General features: G+C 33.7%; 1 protein-coding gene across 9 annotated transcripts in view; it reads left to right on the top strand.

Annotated features, from left to right (window-relative positions):
• The window catches only part of tnca (tenascin Ca), a 133,295-nt gene that overhangs the window by 67,982 nt on the left and 50,648 nt on the right, over positions 1-14,665 (top strand). For 5 of the 9 annotated variants that reach the window (XM_056457283.1, XM_056457284.1, XM_056457281.1 and 2 more), the window contains 3 exons: positions 1-104; positions 5,394-5,768; positions 10,437-10,712. The exon at positions 1-104 is cut by the window's left edge and continues 292 nt beyond it. In XM_056457283.1, the coding sequence (XP_056313258.1) occupies positions 1-104; positions 5,394-5,768; positions 10,437-10,712 (755 nt within the window). The remainder of the gene's footprint in view (positions 105-5,393; positions 5,769-10,436; positions 10,713-14,665) is intronic. The other 4 variants (XM_056457285.1, XM_056457290.1, XM_056457289.1 and 1 more) reach the window with 2 other exon arrangements.

The raw sequence follows: 14,665 nt of genomic DNA, 5'->3' as shown, positions 1-14,665 counted from the left end.
CACTAAAATCCGTGGCCTAAAATCTTCCACTGAGTACCAAGTAAGGCTTTATGGATTATCCAATAACCAAAGGTCTTCGCTACTAGAAGCAGTTGCAGTTACAGGTATCAGTTTTCTTTTGGGCTTGAAGTCATTTGATTTTATTTAGTGACCTACATAGGCTCATTCTGAAAGCGTAGCTCTATATACATTTCTGGAGATTGCGAATTATGTAGCCAGAGGAACATATGGCTGCGTTTAGTCTTTAAAACAAACACTACGGGACGGTATGACGCCAATCCTTTTCGTGCAATCAGCTGACCACTTACCTCCATATGGACGCCTTTTCTGCTGTTACCAGTTTGTCCAGTGGCTCACCGCCTACTTTGGAGGATTTGAGATGCAGAGAGGAGTTGACCGGGATAACAGGGTCGGAGTCTGGCGAAGAACGGGTCCTAAAAACGGGTAAGACAAAAATAGAAGCCAAAAAATAATATAAACAAGTAAATAGCAGGGTGAGAATGTGGTAAAATCTGAAAACGTGGTAAAAATCAGGCGAGGGCTTTTCTTTTTCTGGATTGCTTTTGAAAACACTTATCACTTGGGTTTAGGGGAGCGCATTGGCGCTGGTCAATCTGTGCTTTTGAAAACACTATCGGTTGGGTTTAGGGAAGGCGGTGAGTAGGTGGGAGGATCGGTCAGTTGGTCGGTCAATCAGTCAACAGCTGCCTCTGGTGGATATACGTGAGAACAGCAGGTGCGAATGCCACTTACGAGAGAAATTTGAGATCTCAAAAAGCGTACACAGTAGCCTCGAGAATTTGCGAAAACGTAGCTCCTGGGATGTATTTAGCGCTCTCCAGAAAAGTATATAGGGGTACATAATCTGAATGAGCCTGGGTTGTTAGTGGCACTATTGTGAAATGTTTAGGGTTTATACTGTAGGCTTAATTTACAAACTTTGCATGAAATATGAACTGCTCCCATAAGTCATATGGTAGAGCATAGCATTTGAAGCATTTGAAGTGGATTAAAAAAGTTTTTCAAAACTGTCCTAGGACAAGAATGGGTGTTGCTGAACAACTTTGATGAACGATTTTGATTCACTTCAAGTTGACTACTATATATGGACATGCATGATATTATGCATCAGGATCAATGTTGGGTAAAATTACTTTTAGATGTTATATGCGACAATATAAAACCTATTTTAATCTAAATAATAAATAAATATAGTTAAAGTCAGAATTATTAGCCCCCTGATTATTTTTTCCCCAATTTCTGTTTAACGGAGAGCAGATTTTTTCCAACACATTTCTAATCATAATAGTTTTAATAACTCATTTCTAATAACTGATTTATTTTATCTTTGCCATGATGACAGTAAATAATATTTGACTAGATATTTTTCAAGACACTTCTATACAGCTTAAAGTAACATTTAAAGGCTTAACTAGGTTAATTAGGTTAACTAGGCAGGTTAGGGTAATTAGGCAAGTTATTGTATAAGGATGGTTTGTTTTGTAGACTATCGAGAAAATATAGCTTAAAGGGGCTAATAATTTTGACCTTAAAATGGTTTTTAAAAAAATGAAAAACTGCTTTTATTCTAGCCGAAATAAAACAAATAAGACTTTCTCCAGAAGAAAAAATATTATCAGACACACTGTGAAAATTTCCTTGCTCTGTTAAACATCATTTGGAAAAACACACATATTATGTCAAAACAAACTTTTATTTTGAATGCTGTTAGTTGCGATTAATCTTTGCCCAAAATTTTATTTATTTGTTTATTTATTTATTTATTTATTTATTTGTTTGTTTGTTTTTTTTATAGATTTGTATGTTTTATTTATTTGTTTGTTTGTTTGTTTGTTTGTTTTTTATAGATTTGTATGTTTTATTTATTTATTTATTTATTTATTTATTTATTTATTTATTTATTTATTTATTTATTTATTTGTTTGTTTGTTTGTTTATTTGTTTGTTTGTTTATAGATTTGTATGTTTTATTTATTTATTTGTTTATTTATTGTTTATTATTATCATTATTATATTTATGTCATTAGGAAGCTGTTATAGTTTATTAAATAGTTACTTTTATAAATTAATGCATATAATTTGCATAAATTTAAGAAAAGTGACTCAGAGTTGTAATTTATTACTTTTAAGAGTAACTTTACCCAACTTTGATCAGGATACTGATGCGTGTTTGAGCTGGGTGATACAGTAAAAAAAAAATTAAATAAATACTCCAAATGTATATGATCTGTGCCCATATTCACAAAACATTTCATCATTGCACTACAAGTTCTGCTACTGTAAATTGCAGTACGAGTTTTAGCTGAGAGTTTTCTCTTAAAAACACGTTTAAATAAAGATTTTAAAAATGCATTCAAAAAGTATGTCCTTTTGCTTTTAGTGTTTAAGACTTTAAAATAAATAATTTCTCTTATGTTACAGATGATTTTGGTGAAATATAATTTAGCAAATCTATTTTAAAATGCTTTTAACTATATATTTTAAATACATTTTGTATAATTGTATTTTTATTTTGAAATCTGTATAAATGGACTATAGATGAACTAAAATCACATTAATTACTTATACTATTCATTCATTCATTCATTCATTTATTCATTCATTTTCAGCTTAGTCCCTTTATTGATCCGGGGTTGCCACAGCGGAATGAGCCGCCAATTTATCCAGTAAATGTTTACTCATTCACACTCATACACTACGGACAATTTAGCCTACCCAATTCACCTGTACCGCATGTCTTTGGACTGTGGGGGAAACCGGAGCACTAGGAGGAAACCCACACGAACGCAGGGAGAACATGCAAACTCCACACAGACACCAACTGATCCAGCTGAGGCTTGCTGTGAGGCGAGAGCACTACCTACTGCACCACTGCGTCACCCCTACTTATACTATTATTATTACTGTTATTATTATTATTACAATTATTGTCATCATTAATAATATTATTATTATTCTTTGTAATTATTATTGCTACTACTATTATTATTATTTATTATTTTTATTACTACTATTATTATTACTATTATTATTTATTATTATTATTATTATTATTATTATTATTATTATTATTATTATTATTATTATCATTATTATTTATTATTATTATTATTACTACTATTATTATTATTTATTATTATTCTTATTATTATTATTCTTATTATTATTATTATTATTACTATTATTATTATTATTATTATTATTATTATTATTATTTATTATTATTATTATTATTATTATTATTACTATTATTATTACTATTATATTATTATTATTATTATTATTATTATTATTATTATTATTTATTATTATTATTACTATTATTATTATTATTATTATTATTATTATTATTATTATTATTATTAATATTATTATTATTTTTTATTTATTATTATTATTATTATTTATTATTATTATTATTATTATTATTATTATCATTATTATTATTACTATTATTATTATTATTACCATTATTATTATTTATTATTATTATTATTATTACTATTATTATTATTACTATTATTATTATTATTGTTGTTGTTTATTATTATTATTATTACTATTATTATTATTATTATTTATTATTATTATTATTATTATTATTATTATTATTATTATTATTATTATTATTATTATTACTACTACTACTGTTTATTATTTTTTTTTATTATTGTTATTATTATTATTTATTATTATTAATATTACTACTACTATTATTATTGTTATTATTATTATTTATTATTATTTATTATTATTATTTATTATTATTATTATTATTGTTATTACTATTATTATTATTATTATTATTATTATTATTATTATTACTATTATAATTATTATTACTATTATTATTATTATTGTATATGTAATTATTTTAATAATATTTGAGGTATTGAATGCTTATGCCATTTTATGTTTCATTTTTTCTTAATTTTTAAATTGTATATTTTACGTTTTTTTTTTAACCGAAGATTATTTTGCACTAAATAATCAGTTTATCACCCAGCTCAAAAAGTGCTTGCCAAAACCTCAATAACAAACTAAACTGCGTGCAGAAAATACATGACAACATCAATTATTGCTGAATATTTGTCACTTCAGAACTGACCTCTTGCATGTTTAATTCAAAACATCTCATCTGAAGCTTCCCTCGTACTTCCACTATGGTGGACTGCTTGGAAACTTCATCAATTAATGGCTCATAGCCATTAATGACAGATGTTTTTAAATGCATGCATATAAAAATGCTGCTGTACCATCATGTGCATGAGAATTAAGGTTTGCATGCAGTGAAACTCAAATCTCAAGTTACAAAGAGAAACTGAAAAATTGTCATTGCTGTACTTTTATTGGACATGCCACCATGCAAAAAACAAACAAACAACAAATGAAGGATCTTGAGTTTTTTTTTTTCTTTTTCTTCTTTTTTTGGCTCGCATAAGTCCGCCACTATCATTTGGAAGCCATTGTTTTCGTTTTTTGTACGCGTTTAATTTTTATATAAAAGTTTTAAAATGTTTTATATGACTATAAACATGACAAAATTTGTACATTTTTATTGTATTTTATTATTTTATTTTATTTTATTTATTTTAATTTTTTTATTTATTTTATTTTAGTGAATTCGCCATTCATTGCAACTCAGTTCAATATGAATGACCATTGAACTGTTAATTAAAAATAAATAAATAAATTCATAAACAAAATATCTGATTCATATTAATTTATAAGTCATTTTTATATAAAGGCTTTGATAGTTTTAAATTATTTTTTAATGTTTTATATACCTGACAAAATTATTTTTATTATTATTATTATTTTTTTTTATTTTATTTTATTTTATTTTATTTTATTTTATTTTATTTTATTTTATTTTATTTTATTTTATTTTATTTTATTTTATTTTATTTTATTTTATTTTATTTTATTAATTTGCCCTTTATGGCATTTCCGTTCGATATGAATGACCATGAATCTGTTAATTAAAACAATTATAAATGAATATAAAAGTAATAAATGTACAAATAAAATATCTGATTTATATTAATTTTATATATAATTTTACATAAAAGTTTTAGTAATTTTAAATCATTTAAAAATGTTTTATATGTATAAATATCTGACAAACTCATTTTAACTTGATATTTTATTTTCATTTATTTATTTATTTGTTTTTATTTTATTTTAGGGAATTCACCCTTCATTGCACTTAAGTTCAATATGAATGTCCATGGACTCCTTTAGTCTTATTTTAAATGCACATGTAGTCAATGATTTGTTAACCTCTTGTTTTTACAGGCACAGCACCTGTCTACATCTGTCTTGTCTTTAATATCTGACTGTACATGCACTAAATATATACTTTCCTCTAGCACCAAAGTCTACCTCTCCTGATGTTGTTGCTTTGACCGTCAAAAGAGTTTCAACAACGCAGCCATCAGTCTCTACCTCCGCTCTTTTAACAGAGGATTTTAAAGCAGAAGATCCTCTCAGTGACTTAAAAGTTACTGAAGTGAGCCCAAATAGTTTGAGGCTCTCCTGGCGGGCTCCAGCAAGAGCCTTCAATAGCTTCATTATTGAGCTGAACTCGACGTCAAATAAATCTAAAGACAGCATTATTAAAGTGTCTGGAGAAGCCAGGCACGCTCACGTAGAAGGATTAAATGCTGATATGAATTATGAAATTACATTGTATGGGAGGAAAGCAGGAGAAAAATCTCAACCAATCAGTGTTTTCGTCAAGACAGGTACATGGACATTCGTTTTGGAATCTACGGTCGTCTGTCATAACGCCAACATTCACAATAATTCTGCTGCCATTCGTTTCTTTATTCATAATTAATCATCCTTACTACTCAAATGCTATTAAATGTTATCTCTTGGTCTTACACTCTAAAAATTGGGTTGTTTTAACCTAACATTGGGTCAAATAAGCACAAACCCCACATTCACTCTAAAAAATGCCAATTTCGAGTGTAATAAGGACTAACCCAACTGCTGCGTTAAATTTTAATAAATTAATAAGACCAAATTTAACCTATTGTTTGGGTTAGTCCATATTTTACCCAAATTGGGTTAAATTAACTCTGCATTTTTTAGTGTTGGGTTTATGTTCTCAACCCAACTGATGGGTTTGTCCATATTTCACTCAGTGTTTGACTAAAATAACCCAGCATTTTGATGAGTGTAAGAACAGTTCTGCAAGAATGTAAAGAACTGAACATATGATGGTGTTTATAGCAAACTTAAGTCCATTTGGGTTTATTTGACTATTGGGTCATTGATTGGGGGAGAGTATTTGTTGATATATTTGCCAATTTTTTAAGATGGCTGTTAGGTGGGTTAATTTAATTTGCTTGGGTATTTCTTTTTTGGATTGGTTAGGTTTATTTGCTTGTGGGGTTTCTTTGTCTAGTTTAGTTGGGTTGGTTGAAAGATTTGGTTAGTTGGGTTAGTTTGTTTGGATTTTTTTGACTATAGAATTATTTGGTTGGTTTATTGGTTGAGTTTTTTTTTGTTTGTTTGTTTAAAAGGTTTATTTGATTAAGGTGATGGCACTGGTTACTTTATTTTTTGGGGTTTATTTGACTGGAAGAATGTTTGGATAGTTTAGTTTGGTTTATTTGGTTAATAATCAGGGCAATATCTGGTATGGGTTATTTGATTGGGGGTTTCCTTTGACTAATTTCATTGGGTTTGTTTGGTTAAAAGACATTTGGTTTGTTATTTGGTTCAATTCTGGGTGTAATAAGGACTAAGTCAACTCCTGGGTTAATTTCAATAAAATTAATAGGACCAAATTTAACCCATTGTTTGGGTTAGTCCATGTTTTACCCAATTTGGGTTCAAATTAACCCGGTATTCTTTACTGTTGGGTTCATTTTCTTTAATTAAATTTGAATTCTGTTTTTCAACCCCACTGTTGGGTTTGTCCATATTTCACCCAGTGTTGGGTTAAAATAAACCAGTATTTTTAAGAGCTTAAAAACAGTTCTGCAAAAATGTAAAGAATTGAATACAGGATAGTGTTTATAGCAAACTTAAATCCATTTGGGTTTATTTGACTATTGGGTCATTTGTTGATATATTTGCCATTTTTTGTAACAAATGGCTGTTCGGTTGTTTAATTTGGTTTGTTTGGTTGTGGTGATGGTATTGGTTGATTGATTCTGGTTTATTTGATTGTTGGATTATTTGGTTTGTTTATCTATTGATTTGGTTGAGGGAGTTATTTTTTTTTGGCTTGGTTTGGTTTATTTGTTTGCAGGTTGCCCTTGTCTAGTTTATTTAGGTTGGTTGGTTGTAAGTTATTTGGTTTGTTTGTTTGGGTTAATTTGGTTTTAATAATTGGTTGTTAAGTTGGTTTATTTGATTGAGGTGATCCATTGGTTGATTGATTTTGATTTATTTGGTTAGTTTGGTTGAGTTTATTTGGTTGGGGAAGTTATTTGTTTCATTAGGTTTGGGGGTTCAGGGTTAGTTAGAAATATTAGGGTTTATTTGATTCAGTGGTTCATTAGCCAGTTAGGTGAAATATATTTTGTTTGTTTAGTTTGATGATTACATCTTGATTTGGTTTGTTTAGGTTTATTTGGTATAGACCAGTGGTCTCAAACTCAATTTCTGGAGGACCACAGCTCTGCATAGTTTAGCTCCAACCAGCTCCAACTCACACCTGCACAATAGTCTCTAGTAGTCTTGAACACTTTGATTAGTTGCATCAGCGGTGTTTGATTCGGGTTGGACCAAAGCTGTGGCCCTCCAGGAATCCAGTTTAAGACCATTTTGAGGAATATAAACAAAAACAATGGTCCCAGCGCATTTCCTGGTTTACATTTTTAATTTAGATAGCTTCCGAGAATTAAAAAATAGCCACATATTGATAAATAATGTGATGATAGCTTTTTTAACATTAAGCTATGATTGAATTGCCTCTTGTTACAGTTTTGAATTAGCCTGATGAGCAGCAAAAGTTTATGGGCCAATGACATGGCCACATTAAAAGGGTCTATAGGGATTTATTTTTATTTATTTATTTTTTGGCTTGGTTCGGTTAATTTGGTTGTAGGGTTCTGTTAAGTTGAATTGGTTGGTTAAAAATATATTTGTTTTGTTTGTTTGGGTCATTTGACTATGGTATTAATTGGTTAGTTAATTTATTGGGGGAGGGTGTTAGTTAGTTAGTTAGTTAGTTAGTTAGTTAGTTAGTTAGTTAGTTAGTTAGTTAGTTAGTTAGTTAGTTGGTTGGTTGGTTGGTTGGTTGGTTGGTTGGTTGGTTGGTTGGTTGGTTGGTTGGTTGGTTGGTTGGTTTGTTTTGTTTTAATAAATGGGTGTTAAGTTTGTTTATTTGATTGGTGATGGCATTGGTTATTTGATTGGGGCATCATTTGGTTAGTTTAGTTGGGTTTATTTGATCAAGGGATTATATGGTTTGAGTTATGTTTCTTTATTTGGGGGGTTTAATTTGACTAGTTTCATTGTTTGGTTAGTTTTCATTTGACTAGTTAATTTGAGTTAATTTGACTGGGTTCATTTGGTTGGTTTATTTAATAGGGGATGGTATTAATTGATTTATTTGGTTAGTTTTGTTGTGTTGGGGAGTTTATCTGGTCAATTTATTTTTGAATTATTTGGTTGGGGAGTTATTTGCTTAGGTTTATTTGGTTCAGGGTTAGCTGGATATACTTGATTCAGCTGTTCAATTAGCTATTTCGGTGGCATTTATTTTGTTTGTTTAGTTTAATTTACTTGGGATGGTGATTTATTCATATTTTTGGCTTGATTTGGTTTATTTTGATTGCAGGGTTCCTTTGTCTAGCTTAGTTGGGTTTTGTTTGTTTGAGTTCATTTGACTATGGGATTAATTGGTTGGTTTATTTATTGTGGAGGGTATTCGTTGATTTGTTTGTTTGTTTTAATATTTGTTTAAGTTGGTCTATTTTATTGATGTGAGAGTATTGGTTGATTAATTTTTTATTTTATTTGACTGGGGGATTATTTGGTTTAGTTAGATTTGCTTGTTTCTTTCACTAGCATAGTTGGGTTTGTTTGGTTTAAAGACGTTTGTTTACCATTTTGGTTAATTTGACTAGGTTTGTATGGTTGGTTTATTTAATCGGTGACGATATACATTTATTTATTTGGTTGGTTTGTTTAGATAGTTGTGTTTTGTTGTGTTGGAGTTTATCTGATCAATTTGTTATTATTTTCATTTGGTTGGAGTTATTTGTTTAGTTAGGTTTATTTGGTTGAGGGTTAGTTGGATATATTTGGGTTTATTTGATTCAGGGGTTAAGTTAGGTGGCATTTATTTTGATAGTTTTATTATTATTATTATTTCTTTTAAAGTTGGCTTAGTTTGGTGTATTCGGTTGGAGGGTTCCTTTGGATAGATTAGTTGAGTATGTTGGGTTAAAAGATATTAGGTTTGTTTATTTGGGTTAATTTGACTGTGGTTATTTGGTTGGTTTATCTGGTTATTGTATTGGGGCTTGTTTGGTTATTTTAGTTGTTTGGTTGGGGAGTTTGTTCGATCAATTATTTTTCAAATTTGCTTCTTGGGTTATAGGTTTTAGTTGGGATAGTTATTTGTTTAGTTGAGGGTTGGTTTTAGATATGTTTGAGTTTAATTGGGCCCACTTGGCTTGTTAGGTTGGATTTAGTTAGTTGGGTTTGTTTGATTGAGAGTTACAGTATGTGATCAGTTATGGGGTTTATCTGCTAGATATATTTGCGTTCATTTAATTGTTTGGGAGGGGGCTATTTGGAAGAGGTTAAGGTTTTTTGTTTATTGAGTGGGTAAAATGGTTAGTTTTGTTGGGTTTGTTTGTTTGTTTGTTTTTTGCTTGTTTGTTTAGCATGTTGGTTTATTTGGTGGGTTTTATTATTTCCTTTATTTAGTTGAGTTTGTTTGGAAGTTTCATAAAATTGTTCATAAAAAAACTTGAAAATCACTTAAAACTAATGACTCTTCCCTCTGGGATCACTACAATATTTAAGAAAGTGAAACTTGTATTTACCAAACCCAAACTTTTGAATGATAGACGTGAATATTAAACAATTGATCACATTTACACATTATCCCAACAAGCTGCTTATTATTTCAGCTAATACCTGATATCTCGGTACATCTGGTGCCACAAAAACACTTGCAGAATTGTTCCTGCACCTTTATGAGAAACATCCCATGAGATTATGGCATGAAAGAATTAGAAATGCTTTATCTGATCTCTTTGAATCAACACAATCTTTTTGTGCCTCGCATCTTTATTCATATCATTTGATTCCATCTATTCATCATTCTATCTGTCATTGCCGCTACGTTTACTTTACACTGGTGGCTCTGGCTAATTTCATTATGCAAATGTAATTAATTTCAGTGACAATAACTCATGTGTGATTTCTTTGTCTGTCAGAAGCGCAGAAGCCCCAGATTGGCAGTCTGAGTGTGTCTGATGTATCTTGGGATAGTTTCAATGTGTCCTGGATCATTGAGGACGGCCCTGCCTTTGACAGTTTTGTGATTGAAGTGGCAAATTCTGCAGGTCCCGAAAGACAAAACCTTTCAGTATCGGGCGATGCACGTAACTTATGGATGTCTGGACTCAGTCCCGGCACGTCCTATATGATTACAATGTATGGTGTGCATCAGGGCTCGATCCTGGGCTCCGTCAACGTTGAAGCAGCTACAGGTACTCATGCTTAGCTGGATGTTTCCCTCGGAAAAAAGAAGTGCACTGTAGCATTCAGACATAACACACTTGTAACCTTCTGGGAGTCATTGTCATTATAGACTGAAATTTCTTTTTTAATTGCTGAATCAACAAAATCAGAGGTGCCGGTGTCCTGAATAGTTTAGATACAACCCCAATCAGACACACCTGGGCTAGCTAATCAAGCTCTTAGTAGGCTTGCTAGAAATGTCCTGGCAGGTGTGTTGAGGCAAGTTGGACCTAAACTCTGCGGGACAACGGCCCTCCAGGTCTGAGTTTGAGCACCCCTGATCAAAATGGTCTAAAATTTTTACTGTAATCATAATACTAAAACATTTCAAATCACCTTTTCAACCTTAAAATATCTAAAACTTGTCAAAATGAAGTCTTTTAGATTGTCTAAATGTATAGTTAAGTCCACAATTTCTTAGTTCTGTCTAAACAGCTAGAGAATTCACAAGCAGTTTTGTAGATATAGTAATACTAGAACCTATTAGTTACACCAGTGGTTCCCAAAGTGGGGTTCGGGACAATGAGGGGGGTCGTCGCTTGGTGAGTTTTAAAAATCTTATACATGTTATTAAACTATTAGAATTACCATATTTTATCCATAACCTACTGAAGATAAAAAAAAAGTAGGTACTCAATAGATTAAAGTTATACAAACAACATACATATTGTGGCGGGGTGAAGAATCACACGACCAGAGAAATCAAGTTTAGATTCCAGAGGGTTGATTTATTTACAACGGTGCATGAGTGCAAGATCCCAAAGAGTGCTCCAGCGGGTGAGGTGCTCTCATCCGTGAGGTGCTCAGTGTCCGTGAGGCCGATCAGTCACCAACTGCTGTCTGTAGGAAAGAAAGGGATAAGCATTACTACTTTGTTTCATCTGCATGCTTCTCCCTTTCTGGTTCTTTCGGTGTGGCTTATGTAGCCGGTCTGGGATGAGTTGCAGCTGGTGCTGATTAGTTGGGAACGAGAGGGGCAAGGTGTTCCTCTCCAGGACGACTCTGATAGGTCCATGGAATGCTCGTCACACCCCCCCTCCCTAAGTGCCGTCCTGGTCCTGTGGATGATATGAGACAGTAAGGGAGAATTAGGGGGTGGGTGGGGAGTGACCCTGACAGACCTGCAAAAGCTGCCCAGATCCGAGAGAGTCCATCAGCGTTGGCAGTTCCGGCCCGGTGACGCACAATGAAGTGAAAGTCTTGGAGCGCAAGGAACCATCTTGTCACCCTGGTGTTTGTGTCCTTGGCCCTGGCCATCCACTGCAGAGGTGTTTAATCGTTGAGTTGACACGAATATGGAAAGTTCCCAGTGGTTGATGTCTGTTTACTGCCTCAAGTGCCGGAGGATTCAGGAGGACCTCGGAGTCTGAGTGTCGGTGATTCTCCACCAGTGTGGCGGGGTGAAGAATCACACGACCAGAGAAATCAAGTTTAGATTCCAGAGGGTGGATTTATTTACAACGGTGCATGAGTGCAAGATCCCAAAGAGTGCTCCAGCGGGTGAGGTGCTCTAGTCCGTGAGGGGCTCAGTGTCCGTGAGGTGTGTCTGGGAGGCCGATCAGTCACCAACTGCTGTCTGTAGGAAAGAAAGGGAGAATAAGCGTTACTGCTTTGTTTCATCTGCATGCTTCTCCTTTTCTGGTTCTTTTGGTGTGGCTTATGTAGCTGGTCTGGGATGAGTTGCAGCTGGTGCTGATTAGTTGGGAACGAGAGGGGCAAGGTGTTCCTCGTTCCTCTCCAGGATGACGCTGATAGGTCCATGGGATGCTCGTCACCCCTCCCCTCCCCTCCCTTCCCTAAGTGGCATCCTGGTCCTGTGGATGATATGAGACAGTAGGGGAGAATTAGGGGGTGGGTGGGGAGTGACCCTGACAGACCTGCAAAAGTTGCCCAGATCCGAGAGGGTCCATCAGCGTTGGCAGTTCCAGCGACGCACAATGAAGTGAAAGTCCTGGAGCGCAAGGAACCATCTTGTCACCCTTGTGTTTGTGTCCTTCGCCCTGGCCATCCACTGCAGAGGCGTTTAATCGTGGAGTTGACACGAATATGGAAAGTTCCCAGTGGTCGATGTCTGTTTACTGCCTCAAGTGCCGGAGGATTCAGGAGGACCTCGGAGTCTGAGTGTCGGTGATTCTTCACTCTTTTGCCCGCATTCTCCACCAGTGTGGCGGGGTGAAGAAACACACGACCAGAGAAATCAAGTTTAGATTCCAGAGGTTGGATTTATTTACAACGGTGCATGAGTGCAAGATCCCAAAGAGTGCTCCAGCGGGTGAGGTGCTCTCGTCTGTGAGGTGCTCAGTGTCCGTGAGGTGTGTCTGGGAGGCCGATCAGTCACCAACTGCTGTCTGTAGGAAAGAAAGGGAGAATAAGCGTTACTGCTTTGTTTCATCTGCATGCTTCTCCCTTTCTGGTTCTTTCGGTGTGGCTTATGTAGCCGGTCTGGGATGAGTTGCAGCTAGTGCTGATTAGTTGGGAACGAGAGGGGCAAAGTGTTCCTCGTTCCTCTCCAGGATGACGCTGATAGGTCCATGGGATGCTCGTCACAATATTTGAAAGAGTTAATATTAAATTAAAAAAAAGAATAATTTGTGAATTTATTAAATTATATGGTTGTTAGACTGTTGCACATTTTTGTGTTGTCAATATGCTCGTGATTATAGTTCCAGTTAGTGTGTGCGTGCACCGTTGTGTGCACTGTTTGTATGCTTATAACCACCTCCGAGGATAGTGGGGGTCGCCAGTCACTGGAATTGTAATTTTGGGTGTCGCGGGCTGAAAAGTTTGGAAACCCCTGGGTAAAGCTGCGGTCACACTGGGCTTTTCCTCCCATAGACTTCCATTCATACGCACGCGAATGCGTCAGACCGGAAACGCAACTTCATGCGTCGAGTTTCGCAGGTTGCTGCAGTGCAAAGTTCAAGCTTGGTGAACTCTGACCTGCGAAATCGCATCACTTGACTGCGTGAGACCAATCGAGGGTCAAAACCCCTTTTTGCAACGCCACACGACAGAATTTTGCACGCACAAAGCCCAGTGTGACCATAGCTTAGCACAGTGAAATTATGTGTTTTTCTCTTTTTTTATACAACTAGATGGCCCTATTTTGCTTATTGCCAGAGGGCCTATTCTAACTGGAAATACTGCAATAACAAAAAATTTAATAAAAATGGATGAAAATGGATGTTAATTACTTTATAAATGATAATTGTTACCACAAAACCCAGTAAACTGAAAAAAATTGCAAAAATATTATTAAACAAAAAAAAATTTGTCCTGAAAAAAAAAAACTGTGGGTATTTTACCGGCATTCATCCCTTTTTGACCGGCTAAGACCATCAGTGTAGTTTGCAAATAAGGAGCACCAGAGCATTAAAAGAATATACTTAAGTGTGAATTAAATGAAAACCACACGATAGATCATAGATTTTTAGTTGAATTTAAGAGATTTTTAAAAATTCATTATTGGCATTTTGTTGTTTTGCACAATACTAGCATTCAGCTTAAAGTGCAATTTAAAGGCGTAATTAGGTTAACCAGGCAAGTAATTACGCTAATCAGTGGACAACCGGTGTTTGTTCTGTAGTCCTTTTGAAAAAAAAAAATCTATACATACAGTTGAAGTCAAAATTATTAGCCCCCCTGTTTATTTTTTTCCCCAATTTCTGTTTAATGGAGAGCAGATTTTTTTCTGCACATTTCTAAACATAACTCATCTCTAATAACTGAATTATTTTCTCTTTGTCATGATGACAGTAAATAATATTTGACTAGATATTTTTCAAGACACTTCTATACAGCCTAAAGTGACATTTAAAGGCTTAACTAGGTTAATTAGGTTAACTAGGCAGGTTAGGGTTCTCAAACTTTTAAACCAGCGACCCCCAATGTAAGATCGTCAAGAACTCGCGACCCCCCACTA

This window comes from Danio aesculapii, chromosome 5 (assembly GCF_903798145.1).
Source record: "Danio aesculapii chromosome 5, fDanAes4.1, whole genome shotgun sequence".
Classification (NCBI taxonomy): domain Eukaryota; kingdom Metazoa; phylum Chordata; class Actinopteri; order Cypriniformes; family Danionidae; genus Danio; species Danio aesculapii.
This window is presented reverse-complemented; position numbering and strand designations above follow the sequence as displayed.